A 17222-nucleotide genomic window follows, 5' to 3' on the forward strand; every position below is an offset into this window, starting at 1 on the left:
TTGATGAATGAGCCAAAAACATCTAAAACATCTATACTTTTTGGTATAGAACAAAATTTATTACATGTAAAATAGACTTAAAAAAAGGTGCAAATAGAATAATTGGGGCAAGCAAAAAAAAGGTACAAAACTAGACAACAAAAAAAAAAAGGCGCAAAGACAATGGTGAATTGGGGCCATAATATAAAATTTAACCCCCTTAACGACCAGAGGTATTTTTTGCTCCCCTTCTTCCCAGAGCCATAACTTTTTTTATTTTTTGGTCAAAATGGCCATGTGAGGGCTTGTTTTTTGCAAGACGAGTTGATCTTTTGAACGACACCATAGGTTTTAACATATCTTGCACTGGAAAACGGGAAAAAAATTCAAAGTGCAGTGAAATTGGAAAAAAAAAGTCCAATCCCTCAGGTTTGGTTTTTTTAACATGTTCACTAAATGCTAAAGCTGACCTGTCACTATGATTTTCCAGGTCATTACGAGTTCATAGACACCAAACATGTCTAGGCTCTTTTTTATCTAAGTGATGAAAAAAAATTACAAAGTTTGTTAAACAAAAACAAAAATTGCGCCATTTTCCGATACCCGCAGCATCTCCATTTTTTGTGATCTCGGATTGGGTGAGGGCGTATTTTTTGCGCACCAAGCTGACGTTTTTAATGATACCTTTTTGGTGCACATACGATCTTTAGATCGCCCGTTATTGCATTTTAACGCAATGTTGCAGCGATCAAAAAAACGTAATTCTGGCGTTTTTACTTTTTTTTTCTCGTTACACCGTTTAACAATCGGGTTAATTCTTTTTTTTTTACATTGATAGTTTGTGTAGGTTTGATTTTTTTTATTGCTTTATTTTTAGTGGGGCGAAAGGGGGGTGATTTGAACTTTCATATATTTTTTATTTTTTTAAAAACATTTTTTTACTTTTTGCATGCTTCAATAGCCTCCATGGGAGACTAGAAGCTGCAGTACTTTGATCGGCTCTGCTACATACAGGGGATGATCAGATCAGATCAGAAATGCTCACTTGCGATGAGCGCCGACCACCGGGTGGCACTCATAGCAATCTGGCAGTAACAACCATAGAGGTCTGCTGGAGACCTCTGGTTGTAATGCCAACCCATCGGTGACCCGCAATAACGTGACAGGGTCACCTATGGGTGGGATTTCCGGTGCTTGCCAGAAGTGCGAGTTAAATGCCGCTGTCAGAGATTGACAGCGGCATTTAACTAGTTAACAGCGGCGGGTGGATCGCAATTCCACCCGCGGCTGTTAGAGGCACATATCAGCTCTTCAGAACTGCCTGACATGTGACGGAAAAGATGTAGGTTCAGTGCTGGAGCCAACATCAAAGGGAGGGAGTCCGACATTGGCGGAAAGGGGTTAAAAGAGGAGCAAATTAAAAGACGAATTGGGCGTAAATAAAAAAAAAAAAACAGGTGAAAAACGCCACAAACTAGACAAAAACTGGCAGAAATGCAATAATGAATCGAGCTCTAGGTGCTCCTAAAGTTTCGCTGGCCTTTTCTTAGTATTATTCCCAATATATTAGCCCAGTATTGACGCCGACTGGTTGCACGGGTTTATTCAATGTCCCTACTGGTGCGGGCGTGCTCCACCGAGAACTCTCCACATTTTACCTAATGACTGGATGTGTTTGTCTTTCTCCTTTATAGCCGTTTCCAGCTGGTGGACTCTGCCCTGCAGTGAATCCATTTTCTCTTTTAGCTCCTTATTCTCTCCCTGCAGCTTCTCTTTCTCCGGATCATCTTCTGATTGGTAAATGATCTGCAATATCAAAAAAAGTTTTTTTATTTTTTTTTTATTTTAAGTGACGGAACAAAAGAGGGTCTCCAGCCCGCCGCTGAGCAGCAATAATTATCCGGCGTGCTCGTCATATCATTTCCTGCATTCTGCCGCACAATATGAATAGAAAAAAAGGGCTGAAAAAAAAAAAGCCGTCAGTACATTACATACAAAGGCTAGAAACACATGGGGACGGTTTTATTGACAGGGATAATGCTTATCATACTGTTTTGTGTGCCCTCATCATTCAGGTCAATTTATTATGGAGGCTCTTGTCCAGGAAGGCAGCTGGAGCCTATACACCCACACTACCCTGTGTGGCTTTAGGACAGTGTCCCTCGTAACTAGGCAAAAAGAGAGGAGTTTTGAGGCCGGGAAACTCTAGGGGGGTTGCGTAGAGCAGCGATTGGGAGGGGGGCTTGTTGTCTTTGTGCCGTTTCTCTGTGACAGCGCTGCCGGTGTCACAAGGAGCACATCACATGTCAAAGCCGTGAAGTTTTCAGCCTGGAAGCCGCATGGAGCCCATCAGGCCCACAGATATCAGCACAGTTGGCTTTCTACATGGTGCTGCAGCCACCCGGAGGCCATTCATACCCTGGACATTAAGGAGGCTTTGCATGCTTGTCACACATAGCACCGTGCAGGCGTCTAATGCTATTGAGACCTTCACTTTAAATCTCCGGGCAAACAGTGATTACCTTGTAAGACGGCTTCAAGTTATCGCCCGACAAAAGGCTTTAAAAAGTTATCGATTTAGTAAGGCACAGGTCATTTGCATTTTTATTATGCGCCCCCTTTTTGTTTGGCTCTTGCCACTTCCATTATGAAAGTCATTTTTTTTTCTGAACCCGTCGAACCTTATTGCCATTGATATCCTCATTCACTTGTCTCGTTCGAAGACTTTCAGAACATGTGATGAGCACACGTTATGGCTGTCTAGACTGACTGCCATACTGTAAAATTCTTAAATCTGTTAACAAAAGTCGTCATGTAATATATGTTGTGCCCAGGAATCTGTATACTAACAGAACCAGTCTTATGTGAACAGTGTTATGGGGACCCTTGGAGTCCTAGTGGGCTCCCCTTCACTTTTGAGTTTTCCTCCTTGCCCTCCAAGAGCTATAACTTTTTTATTTTTGCTCAACAGCGTTGTATCAGCACTTCTTTTTTTGGGGTAAGACCTGTGCTTTTCAACACTACCATTTTGGGGTCCACCTAACCGATTTTTTTTATTGTCTTTTTGGGAAGAGAAGTAAACAAAAACCAGCAATTCCGACATTTTGATTTTTTTTGTTTGTTTCAGCGTATGCCATACGGAATACATACAGTGACATGTAAAAGTTTGGGAAACCCTGGTCAAAATTACTGTTATTGTGAACAGTTAAGCAAAATGAAGATGAAATGTTACCTAAAAAATCTAAAGTTAAAGATGACACGTTTCCTTTGTATTTTAGGCAAAAAAAAAATATTGTCATTTTTTACATTTTAAAAACTACAAAAAGGAAAATAGGCCGATGCAAAGCTTGGGCACCCTTGGAGATTTGTGTATTCAGAAAACTTTGACCAAGGTTTCAGACCTTAATTAGCATGTAAGGGTTATAGCTTGTTCACTAACATCGCTAGGCAAGTGATGCAAATTTCACAGCTCTAAAAAAAACCCAGCCTTCTCCAACCTTGTGCCAAAAAACAGCAGCCATGGGTTCTTCTAAGCAGCCGCCTAGCACTCTGAAAATGAAAAATATGGAGGACCACAAAGTAGGAGAAGGCTATAAGATAGCAAAGCGTTTTCAAGTTGCCCTTTTCTCAGTGCGAAATGTAATTAAGAAATGGCAGTTAACGGGATTAATGGAGGGCAAGATAAGGTCTAGAAGACCAAGCAAAATTTTAGTGCGAGCTGCTCGTAGAATTGCTGGAAAGGCAAATCAGAACAGCAGTTTAACTGCAAAAAACCTTCAGAAAGATTTAACAGACTCTGGAGTTGTGATACATTTTTCTACTATTCAGAGACACCTTCACAAATATGGCCGTCATGGAGGAGTCATAAGAAGAAAACCTCTCCTGCGTCCTCACCATAAAACTCAGCGTCAGAAGTATGCAAAAGAACATCTAAACAAAACTGATGCATTTTTGAAACAAGTCTCCTGTGCGGAGAAAAAAAGAGCACAGAATTTCAGGAACAGAGCATCTCGCCAAACATTAAGCATGGATGTGGATCAATCATGCTTTGGGGTTATGTTGCAGCCAATGGCACAGAGAACTTTTCACAGGTATAGGAAAGAATGGATTCAATGAAATTTCAACAAATTTTTGATACAAACATAACACTATCTTTAAAAAAACTGAAGTTGAAAAGAGGATGGCTTCTACAAATAGATAATGATCCCAAACCCACATCAAAATCCACAATAGACGACCTCAAAAGGCGCAAGCGGAAGGTTTTACAGTGGCCCTCACAGTCCCCTGATCTGAACATCATTGAAAATCTGTGGCATGCAAGTGCATGCAAGGCGACCCAGGAATCTCACAGAACTGGAAGAATTTTTCAAGGAAAAATGGATGAAAATACCTCAAACAAGACTTATGGCTGGCTACAAAAAGTGTTTACAAGCTGTGATACATGCAAAAGGGGTGCTCCTAGGTACTAATGGCCGAACTTTTGCATTGGTCCATTTTTCTTTTTGTAATTTTGAAAATGTAAACGATGATTATATACTATTGTTTATATATATATATTTTCCTAAAATACAAAGGAAATGTGTCATCTTTAACTTTAGGCCTTTTAGAGGTCATTTCATCTTTAAGTTGTTTAACTGTTCACAATAACAGTAATTTTGACCACGGGTGCCCAAACTTTTACATGCCCCTGTATCTTTATTGTGGTTCCGCTGAGAAAGAAGTCCGTTCAACCTAGAAATGTTTGAGCGGTCCATTCCGCCTAGAAACGCTTTGGAAAGTAACTAAAATCTATTACTATTCATCTGTATCCTGTGAATTCTGCACCAGCAGTGTAGCACACCCATATTTCTCCCTTTTGGTATACTACAGTTCTGGCAGTCACAAGCACAGTTAGACCAAAGTTGTAATTTTTTATTTTGTAGCTTCCATTTACATTATAGGTAAACGGAGGGTTTTTAAAAAATAAATAAAATATATATGTATATAATAAATAGATATATTTTTTTCCAGGTTTCCTTAGGAAACTTGAGCCTGTACGAATACTGTGATTTTGCAGTATATTGTAAAACTACCTGTCACAGGGCTATCGCGACAGAAAGGGGCCAGAAGATCCCAGCCTCTGGTCGCATGAAATTCTGCACTGATTAGAACTACTTCACCATCCTATTAAAAAGTGTAGGTTTTTCCTTCCACTGTCATAGCAAGGGTTAATCCGTTCAGTTGATCTCCTTCAGCTCTCCATCTTGAATTGTCCCAGCTGTTCAGTGTTGGCCACTCTCCTCTTGTATATATGTTGGTTTACATGTTCATCCTGATCCTCTATTTAGTTTACTCTACCTATTCCTCCCCTGTGTTACACTCTTGTTTGCGAGTATATTTGTATGATTGCAGTTTACCTCTGTCTGACGTTTTCCTATACATTTTGGACCCTCACTTCCCTGGGTGGTGGAGGCATCAGATAAGACTTAAGATAGGAGCTTAGCAAGCTAAGGGACCCCGGCATCTCCACCTGCTGGTTAATCCGGGAGACAGGGATAGATTAGGGCGCCCCCTAGTTCTAGGGATCAAGTAGATGCCCACATCCCCTAGTCACTACGTGACAACTACGTGAGACTACCTCTCTACAATGAAGCTCAGCCAAAGGCATAAAAACAGGTATACACGATCTGCTATAGGAGCTAACTTTGCTCACAGCAGTTAGACTCAAGAGCCAGCTGTTTAACACAGACACCAGCCACACTGCATTGAGCAGGCTCAGCTCCATACATGCAGTGTGCACATGCACCATACATGTGGATGTTACAAGTTGAAATCTGGGCATACTGGGCTTCTACGCCCGGACTCACTGGGTGCTGGTTCTAGCCCAGTATGTAAATATAATAACAGTGACATCATTAGCTTAATTGTGAGTCCAGACTTAGGATATGTTCACACTTTGGACATGCCACCTGATGACGATTGGTGAAACGCGCGTTGGGGCATAGGGCTACTCACCTAACAGGGCTCCACATTATTACTATGTAGGTTTGCCTCCTATACCCTATATGAATATGTTAACCAATAGGGAATGTACTGCAATTGATATGTGGGCATACAAACTTTATTGTTTATAGCCTTGAGAGGTTTGTTGTTAGCCCCCCATTGAGCCAGGGGCAAAAACATACCATTGGTGCAGCCAAACAGGGGCCCAAGAGGTAAGGGGGCCCATTTCTACCTCCAAAGGAGATGCATTTTTAGGAGCTCTTGGGCTGCAAAGGGCACATGGGCCCTTTTCTGTCTATGCGTTGAGCTACTCTGTTTTTTAACAAAATCTGTTATATTTTATATTTGATAAAGTTGATATAAAGTTGTGAGATATTTTGTAGCACCATTTTTCTTTTGGTTTATTTTGTGGTACTTAGGTGACTCTCTCATATTCGTCCAGATACTTTTTGGTTATAGGAATATTAGTTTGTCCTAATATGTTCATACTAAGCTGCATGGTGTGGGTGCCTAAAGCGACTCTGCCAGCACAGAATGACAGTCTAAACTAAGTATCGCGGCTCTGCGCACAAAGCTGTAGCCAGTCATTTAAATACACCATCCCATCTGCTTGTTTAGCATAGAAATATAGATGTGAAGTGAGAGGAATATTATGAGGCAGAAACTATGTGTGCAGCGATTGATCCATCTTGAGACTATATTTGAGTCTCAGGATGGTGCTTTGTAGGTAGAGTGAGCGAGCCCTGAGGGTGGGAGGGTGTGAGCTGTGGGACAGATAGTGCTCTGCCTCTTTGGAAATGTAGTCCACAAGTAGAGCAGGAAACATTTTTGGAAGTTCAGGATGTAAAAAAAATAGAAAACTACAAAGATGATTGCAGGGGGCTAAAATGGAGCTTAAAAAACAAAGGTAGTGGGAGGATTTGGAGACAGCTTTTTGTGTGTCAGAAATACGTTTTCCTAAAATGAATGCTGCACTGTGGTTACAATGGATGAATCACTTATACAATTCAAGAAGGGTCCGGATGCCTTTCTTGACAAATATAATATTACAGGTTATGGGTGCTGCATTCTGTGATGGGGCGTTGATCCAGGGAACTAGTCTAATTGCCATATATGGAATCGAGATGTCACTTTCCCCCTATTAGTGTCTGCCCAGTGGGGTTTGTGCTTTCCTGTGGATCAACATGTTAGGCTATAGGTTGAAATCGATGGACTTAATTTGTCTAACCTCAACCTTAAAAACTATGAAACTGTACTGAGCCCTAATAGTCTTGGTATAGCGCCCTGGGCAGGGAGTTCACTGCGCATGCCTGGGATCTCTCAATAAATGCGCAACATTCCAGCACTGAAGATAATGACAAATGCTGAAGCAATCAATCAAGACAAAGTTGTCAGGGCAGACCAGGTTTACAGAGGGGAACCTGAGCATTTATTTGGCTTGGGACCACCCATTGAACACATGCAATTTCATTAGCATATGGTAAAATAAAAAATTGTGATTTCTTGCTTTTCTCAGTTGTTTACACAGCTAAAGACCCTACCTGGCACTAATACTAGTTCGAAAAGGAGAAAAGCGCTCACAGATTTCCTTAATTTTGTTTCTTTGTTTACATTTTTACGTTTTTAAATTTTTGCATTTACATTCCCACTAAGGGACTGAACCATGAGTTATAAAAACTGCCTCAATGTATGGTGCCAAACAGTGTAACTATGACTGGCATTCTATTAGGCACCATCTCTGGCAGGAGGGCATGGATGGCAAATCTAGGGGTATTCATAAAACCCCCAGCTGTCACACCATTGCTGCATTCACTATTGACAGCTGCATCTTAGGGGTTTAACTGCCGGGATCGGAGTTATGTGAAATCCTGGTAATTACTAAAACCATATAGAATGGTACGTGTGCAGCTCCTAAGCTCCCGCCATACCAGCGCCACACATTTCCAGCACCATGCGGAGGTGTGAACGTAGAATCAATTCTCAATTAGATCAATTATTAGGTCTCTAGAGGTCTCAGCATGGTCACAAGAATATTGCCATTCATTGACTGCAAGTAGAGATCTTGAGATTATTTAAGAGCTCATTAGAAATGTGTAAATCCTTTCTTTTTTTTAATCTGATGCACATTCTTTTTAAAATTTGGCATTATTTCCCCCAACACCCATTTAACCCCTGTGATTAATGACTGCAAAATGCATGTAAGATGTGTAGAGTGCCTAAGGTATTCCATGTGGGACACCCCCCTATTTGTGAAACAGGACCACCACTGTAGAACAGTCTGATATATAGTCTGACCACAGCCCCTGAGTAACTGCTGCTCTTGCGCCATCGTCTGTCGTAGCAGGGAACAGCATGTAATTAACAATTCAGTCTCTAGCCTTTATGAAGATGCTCATTAGCAAGATGAACAAAGAGCCGGTCCTCTGTAGCTACAGTCGTCTGTTACACTTTAATTTTCAGGTTTTGTTATAGTCTTCTTTGTGCCATCTGTCCACAGCACTGGATTCTGGAGAAGCGGCGGTCTAGATTAGATTGTGAGCAGTGCGGAGCAAGGACGTAATAATCTGATGCGGGTATCTGTTCCATCTCCTATGTTATATGTCAGGAACCTCTACATAGATATATGAAGCCCTTGATGATTGCTACAATACAGGGTTTATATGAAATGGATGGAGATGAAGCTGCGTCCATAATATAGACGACAGTGCTATATATTAATAGGTTCTCTGGGCTGTACAAAGCTGGGGTGTAGGGTGCCTGTTTGTAGGGGTCCTATACGTGACATATCTGCGTGTATGCCAGTGGGGCACGTTCCTTCTGTTGGAGGCATACATTTGGAGGTCTCCTAAAATATACTTCCGACTAAAGGCACCAAACATGGAGTGGGTGGGTGAATGGATAAGCAGCGTTGATGTAACTGTATCCAGCTTTCCCCAGATTCAGAACAGCAAATAAAGATTTACATTGGTTTACAATTTACATCACTGGCTCCCAATTTCCCAGCGTATCCAGTTTAAACTACTAACACTGACCGACAAAGCCATCCATAACCTTTCTCCTCCGTATATTTCCAAACTAATCCCTCAATATCTTCCCTCACGTAATCTCCGGTCCTCCCAAGACCTCCTTCTCTCCTCCACACTTATCCGCTCCTCACCCAACCGCCTCCAAGACTTCTCCCGAATATCCCCCATCCTCTGGAATTCTGTGACCCACCACGTCCGGTTATCCACCACATTTGGATTCTTCAAAATAAACATGAAGACCCATCTCTTCAAAGAAGCTTACAACCTGCAATGACCACACGGCCACCTCAACACCATCGGAGCTACTGCAACCCTCAACCTACTGTCTCCTTCCCCACAATCCTGTAGAATGTAAGCCCGCAAGAGCAGGGTTCTCTCCCCTCTGTATCAGTCTGTCATTGTTAGTTTATCTACTGTAAGTGTTATTTGTATTTTGATGTAACCCCGTGTGATGTATAGCACCATGGAATTAATGGTGCTATATAAATAAATAATAACATTATACTGATGTAACTGTAACCCAGCTTACCCCAGATTCAGAACGGCATATAAAGATTGCTAGTATTACTGCTGAACTCATGGGGAGCCACTCAGAGCTCATGGGGAGCCACTTGGATCTCATGGGGAGCCCCTCGGATCTCATGGGGAGCCACTCAGATCTTATCAAGAGTCACTCAGATCTCATCAAAAGCCATTCGCATCTCATCGGGAGCCCCTCAGATCTCATTGTTAGCCACTCAGATATCATCGGGATTCACTCAGATTTCATCGGAAGCCGTTCAGATCTCATTGTCTGCCACTTGTATCTCATCGGGATTCACTTGGATGACATCCGGATTCATTCGGATCTCATCGTGAGCCATTCAGATCTCATTGTGAGCCACTCAGATCTCATTGTCAGCCAGTTGGATATCATCGGGAGCTATTGGGATCTCATTATCAGCCACTCTGATATCTTCGGGAGCCACTCGGACATCATCGGGAGCCACTCGGATCTCATTGTCAGCCATTCGGATATCATCAGGATTCACTCGGATCTCATCGGGAGCACCTCATATTTCATTGTCAGCTACTCGGATCTCATCGGGATTCACTTGGATGACATCCAGATTCACTCGGATCTCAACGGGAGCCGCTCAGATCTGATCGGAAGCCCCTCAGATCTCATTGTCTGTCACTCTGCTCTCATTGGGATTCATTCGGATCTCATCATTAGCTCCTCATATCTCATTGTCAGCCTCTCAGATCTCATTGAGAGCCCCTGAGATCTCATTGTCTGCCACTCTGATATCGTCAGGAGCCACTTGGATATCATTATCAGCCACTCAGATCTCATTGGGATTCACTTGGATCTCATCAGGAGCCCCTCAGATCTCATCGTTTACCACTCGGATCTCATAGGGATTCACTCGTATAATATACGGATTCACTAGGATCTCATCAGAAATCCCTCAGATCTCAATGTCTGTCACTCGGATCTCATCGGATTCACTCGGATCTCATCGGGAACCATTTATATCTCATCGGGAGCCCTTCAGATCTCATTGTCTGCCAGTCGGATCTCATCAGGATTCACTCAGATCTAATTGAGATTCACTCGGACCTCATCAGAAGCTCCTCAGATCTCATTGTCAACCACTCAGATCTCATCAGGAGTTCCTCAGATCTCATTGTCTGCCACTCGGATCTCATCAGGATTCACTCGGATCTCATCGGGAGCCACTGAGATCTCATCATGAGCCCCTCAAATCTCATTGTCTGCCACTCGGATCTCATCGGGATTCACTTGGATCTCATCAGGAGCCACTCAGATCTCATCGGGAGCCCCTCAGATCTCATTGTCACCACTCGGATCTCATCGGGAGCCACTGAGATCTCATCGTGAGTCCCTCAGATCTCATTGTCTGCCACTCGGATCTCATCGGGATTCACTTGGATCTCATTGGGATTCACACAGATCTCATAGAGAGCCCATCAGATTTCATTGGGAGTCCCTCAGATCTCATTGCCTGCCACTCAGATCTCATTGTCTGCCACTCAGATCTCATCGGGATTCACTCCGATCTCAGATCTCATTGTCAGCCACTTGGATCTCATGGGGAGCCACTTGGATCTCATCAACAGCCACTCGGATATCATTGCGATTCAGTCGGATCTCATCAGGGTCACTCAGATCTCATCAGGAGCCACTCCTACCTCATCAGGAGCCACTCGGATCTCATAGGAATTCAGTAGGATCTCATCGGGAGTCACTCAAATCTCATTGTCATCCACTTGGATCTCAATGATAGCACTACTGAACTCACAAGAAGTCACATAACGCTCATCCACAGTCACAAAGATCTTGGAAGCCACACAAAACTGTCTGGGTGCCACACAAAACTCATCCAGAGCCACATTGAAGTCATCCAGGCACTGTCACGGGGTTACCGCGACAGTGTGGAGCCAGAAGACCGCAGCATCTGATTACTCCTACTCCGGAGATGAAAAAAAGCACTTCTTCATTTTATAATCTGGGCTCTGATGCAAGTCCTTGTCAGAACTAGCATTTGCTGCATGGCTTCAGGAGGGAGAGGACTACATATGAGAAGGTGTTGGAGCAGTTATCTGTGACTTTTGCTTGGTTTGTAAGTGTGGGAATTCCCTATTCTTCTCTACTTTTGTTTATTTCCCTACCTCCACGCCCCAGTGCATTCCTCTGTTATATGTAAGTGAATAATTTGTATGCCTGGAGTTTTCTGTTAACCCTTGTTTGTGTTGCCTTGTTTGTTGTGTTGGTGTACTACGGTGCACAGTAACGCCCCTCTTCCCTGGACGGGGGAAAGAACAGACGGAGGGCTGACTCAGGAGATAAGGCAAAGTTGGAGGCCCCGGCATCTTCACCTTCAGAAGTATCCCTGCGAATAGGGCGAGCTAGGGCGCCCCCTAGTGTTAGGGACAGGGAAGGAGCCCCTGGTCCCAGGTCACCCGACAGCTGTGTCGTGATAGTCACACTATATATTATATGATCAAAAAACACGCTACTATACTAAATTTTACATTGGAAATTTGCTAACTTTACAGAATAATGAGTGGTACTGATTTTCTAAATAAACAGTCTTTATTTTGCTGCAGTCTTAAGAGTCTTATTCACGAACTGGACAAAATAGGATAGAACATAGCTATAGCTCCTGCTCTTAGCCACATTACTTATAGTAGGAAAAGATCAGAAAACTTATTTCTTTTCACTTGTCAATTGTTATTTTCTGCTTAAAACTAAAATATTATTATTATTTATTTATTTATTTATATAGAACCATTAATTCCATGGTGCTGTACATGAGAAAGGGGTTACATACAGGGTTATAGATATTGTTTACAGTAAACAAATTTACAATGACAGACTGGTACAGAGGTGAGAGGACCCTGTCCTTGCGGACTTATGCCAGCAATATAAGGCCTCTTGGTGCTTCATGAAGTTTCCAAAAGTTGCAAGTCCAAATCTGCAATATTAGCAGATGGTCATTGTTTTATTGTCCAGCCAGTTGGTTTACCTGTGGTGTAATTGTATTAAGTGACCTGCACATAGCAGAGCTGAAGACTGTATGACGAAAAGATCAATTCTTAATTAGAAGTATTCTGAAGTCTGCCACTAGAGGGAGAAGTTGTACAGGGCACGACTACTGTAAAGCTTCCAATGATTCTGTTGGAGAGGCTGACATGTGCTATACAAGGCTTTCACCGTCCTGTGCTATATAAGGCTGTCACCATCCTGTGCTATACAACGCTGTCACCATCCTGTGCTATACAACGCTGTCACCATGTTGTGCTATTCAAGGCTGTCACCATCCTGTGGTCCTTTGCTATACAAGGCTGTTACCATTACGTGCTATACAAGGCTGTCATCATCCTGTGCTATACAAGGCTGTCACCACCATACTTCTATTTACCTATGGGGAAGACCTTGTGCATTGAAATGATCACAAAGTTGTATGTGTTCTTCCCCTCACAAAGAATAATAGAAATCACATGGCGATGGGGACTTTCATGCTTGTATTTTATCCAAGTTGCTTTTTAAAATGAAGGGAAAAAAGGTATCTGAAAAACTAGATATAAAAATGAATATATTTTTTGACAATGTACACGCATACTGCGTAAATCGCATTTGCATTTAAATAGAAAAAAGACGCTTATTGCACAAATTTTTTTCAGTTGTATTTCTTTCTCTCCATGTGAAAAAGATATTGTATTTAATTACACTTTTTTTGTGCCATCATATCCCAGTGCTGCTATGTGTTAAAGGGGTTGTCCAAGTATGGGGTTCAAATCTGCAGTCATTCGTTGTGACAGAAGACATGTGAATCCTCACAGAGTACAATCACAAGTATGGGATTGGCTTAGATGTGGACACATGCAGACTAGACGTGAGTGGCCTCACTCAGTACAAGTGAGTTGAGCGAGGTCAGACACGTCTAGTCAGAATGTGGTTGGAAGTATGCACATGACATACTCGTGGCCACAAGACTGCCCATTCCTGGAGAATCCTGACAGCACGCACTGTGTGTACTGTGAGCAGGGCTCTGGAGTCAAGAGTCGATGTCCATTTTGGTGGAGTTCGAGTCGGTATGAAATGGACCAACTCTGAAAATATATAATAAATTGGGTACAGTCGTTCAGTACAGGATGTGCTGTAATTTTTTTCACAAGAATTTGGGAAAGTTATGAAATGTCCTATAAATGTCTGTTCTGTTCCTGTTCTAAGAATACTGGCTTTTAGTTGAGATGAATCTGTGCTGCACTTTATGCACATACTCAGTAGTGAGGCAGTGCTGTGGAGTTGTATACGAGATGAATCTGTGCTGCACTTTATGCACATACTCAGTAGTGAGGCAGTGCTGTGGAGTTGTATACGAGATGAATCTGTGCTGCACTTTATATACATGCTCAGTAGTGAGGCTGTGCTGTAGAGTCGTAGATAAGATGAATCTGTGTGGCACTTTATGCACATGCTCAGTAGTGAGGCAGGGCTGTGGAGTCGTAGATGAGATGAATCTGTGCTGCACTTTACGTACATGCTCAGTAGTGAGGCTGTGCTGTAGAGTCGTAGATAAGATGAATCTGTGCTGCACTTTACGTACATGCTCAGTAGTGACCAGTGCTGTAGAGTCGCAGTTGAGATGAATCTGTGCTGCACTTTATGTACATGCTCAGTAGTGAGGCAGTGCTGAGGAGTCAGGAGTCAGGGAAATTGAGGAGTCGGAGGTTTGGCTTACCGACTCGACATCCCTGGCTGTGATGATTTCCATGTCTGCAATCAGAGAGTGACTGCAGACTTGAACCGTATCATGGACAACCCCTTTACGGTAAGCTTGGCAACATTGGTAAAATACTTTTTTTAGAAAGCTCAGCATGATCTTTCGATGTCTCCTTCTGTTTGTTTTCTCACTATGCTCCACACTTCTCCCCCCTCAACAGAGTATAATAGGAGGTGTAACATGACACCTCACTGTGTTGACAGTCTGTCTTGTCCTGAGCAAGATAGTGTTGAGCTGCATGGATGATAAATTCAGGCAGCCGGAGGTGGTTAATAAGTGGAGAAAGAAGAAGACTTCTATGTAATACGACAGTTTCTTAATCCCTTAAGGATTGAGCCACTTTGTACATTATTGACCAAGCCTCATTTTTTAATTCTGACCACTGTCACTTTGTGTGATAACTCTAGAATCAACTGATCCTAATGATTTTGAGACTGCTTTTTCACGGCATATTGTACTTTATTGTAAAATTTGCTCGACATGACTTTCATTTATTTGTGAGAATAGCGGAAATTTGGTGAAAAGTTTGAAAAATTTCACATTTTTCAAACTTTTCATTCTTATGCCCTTAAATCAAAGAGTCAAGTCACACAAAATAGTTAATAAATTACATTTCCCATATGTCTACTTTACATCAGCACAATGTTTGAAACATAATTGTTTTTTATTAGTACGTTAGAAGGGTTAAAAACTGACCAGCGACTTCTCATAATTCCAACAAAATTTACAAAACCATTTTTTTTTAGGGACCACCTAACACTTGAAGTGACTTTGGGGGACTTATATGACAGAAAATACCCAAAAGTCACACCATTCTAAAAACTGCACCCCATAAAGTCCTCAAAACTACATTCAACAAGTTTATTAACCCTTCAGGTGTTTCACAAGAATTTTAATGCAATGTGGAAGGAAAAAAAATTACATTTTACTTTTTTTTTTTTCTTCACAAAAAAGGTACCGTAACCTTAGAAAAATGTATCTGTATCTTGTTTGGACATGGGGTGCCCAGGCACATATAATCATTAATATCACTGCTATTTTTGGATAGCTACATCAGGCATCTTGATGAGCTAATTAACTGCTGACAGTACCTGTGATTTCTTAGTAATTAATATGATTCATACTATCGTTTATATGAAGCTATGGTTGATCAATATCTATCTGTACATTTATTAGGTTGTCATACCCAAAGTGATCTACTTGTGTGATATCAATTTAAACAGAAATATTGCTTGTCAGTATTCTATCACTTGATTGTGTCCTTGGCATATCTAGCATTTTTTACTTATCCACCTATAGATATCTGTTTGTAATTTTTGCTTGATTCCTCTGTGTGCTTGTTCAAACGATCCCTATCTTTTACATAATAGTCCCCCTTTTTTGACATATTGGATACTTTTTTGTATAGTATCAGAAGAATAACTTACTAAGCTACCCTTAAATCTGGATTTCTGTTTCTTCGATCGCGAACTGCCAGGGTGTGAATAGGAGCTTAAGAAGAACCATGGTACGAGCGGGGGCACCACTTCTCGTCATCTTAGGGTGCCAACCCCCGCAAATAGGTAGAGTATCAGATAGGTACATGAGCTAGGGATAGTGCACCTATATCTGCACACCGTGCGTTCTTGTATGCAAAGTCTATTAAACACAAATATAGGAATCACTATAGGAGGCATACATTTGTATATAACTTTCAAGGGTATATACCTTGTCTAAATTGCCTTGTTTGAGGAATTGTGCAGACATCCGAGAGGAGTACTGTAGATAGGACTGATTGTTAGTCCACTAAGGATTTTTTTGAATTTTGTTATCAATATTTATTGATCTCTCTAGGGGAACATAGTGAGGCAAAGATATAGTATTGGTCCCTCGCTATAAGCATCTACTCCTTGTATTATTATTGATATTAGGAAGCTACTATGCACAAGTACACCTTCAACACCGGTGGGGTATACATTTTATACTTACCGAATAAAAGTTACATTTTAAAGGGTTTTTTTCTTAGTTAGTCAGTTTTTAACCTTAGAAAACGGACCTCAAAAATAGTTGTGCAATTTCTCCTGAGTACACCGATACCCCATATATGGAGGAAAACTACTGTTCAGGAGCACGGCAGTGCTCGGAAGGGAAAGAGCTCCATTTGACTTTTTGAACGCAAAAATGGTTGGAATTGAGAGTGGACACCATGTCACGTTTGGAGAGCCCCTGATGTGCTTAAACAGCGGACACCCCTCAAAAGTTACCTGATTTTTTTAAATTAGACCTCTCAAGGAATGTATCTAAATGTGTGGTGAGCACCTTAAACCCCCAGGTGCTTCACAGAAATTTATAACATGGAGGCATGAAAATAAAAAAAATAAAAAAAAAATTCCCACAAAATTGGTCGTTTAGCCCCAAATTTTGCATTTTTGCAAGAGTAACAGGAGAAAATGGACCTCAAATTTTGTTGTGCACTTTCTCCCTAGTCTGCCGATACTCTATATGTGAGGGAAAACTACTGTTTGGGAGCATGTCAGGGTTTGGAAGGGAAGGCGGGGCTCCAGTCTGAAGAAAGAGGGAGCCTCCTCCCTCTCCATGCCTCTTAAGTGTTGAGATCACTCTCAATCTCAGCATTTAGAGGGTTAAACAGCCAAGGGCGGTGCTGGCACCGTCCCTGGCTGTCACAGCAGGAGCTCGACCATAAGCAGTGGGGAGCTTCTGCTGAAATCGGGTAGGAGGTGCTGATATTTCAGCACCTCCAATGCGATCATGCTGTGATTGGTCAGTCAGCTTGACTGACCAATCACAACCCTCTGAGTGCGGGGACTGGTGGCATGGGTTACCTCTTCCCGTTCTGCTCAGCTGTCGGCACGGACCTGTCACTGCTTGTTTACAAGTGTCATCTCACAAGTCATAGTGCGGGAACTGACACCTGCTGATGACATGCTATGTCTGTCATTGG

General features: G+C 42.0%; 1 protein-coding gene across 2 annotated transcripts in view; it reads right to left on the reverse strand.

The window, feature by feature from the left end:
• Window positions 1–17222, reverse strand: part of C6H10orf67 (chromosome 6 C10orf67 homolog) — a 147592-nt gene that overhangs the window by 98909 nt on the left and 31461 nt on the right. For both annotated transcript variants that reach the window (XM_077268363.1, XM_077268364.1), the window contains exon 6: window positions 1638–1785. In XM_077268363.1, the coding sequence (XP_077124478.1) occupies window positions 1638–1785 (148 nt within the window). The remainder of the gene's footprint in view (window positions 1–1637; window positions 1786–17222) is intronic.

Source organism: Ranitomeya variabilis, chromosome 6 (assembly GCF_051348905.1).
Source record: "Ranitomeya variabilis isolate aRanVar5 chromosome 6, aRanVar5.hap1, whole genome shotgun sequence".
Classification (NCBI taxonomy): domain Eukaryota; kingdom Metazoa; phylum Chordata; class Amphibia; order Anura; family Dendrobatidae; genus Ranitomeya; species Ranitomeya variabilis.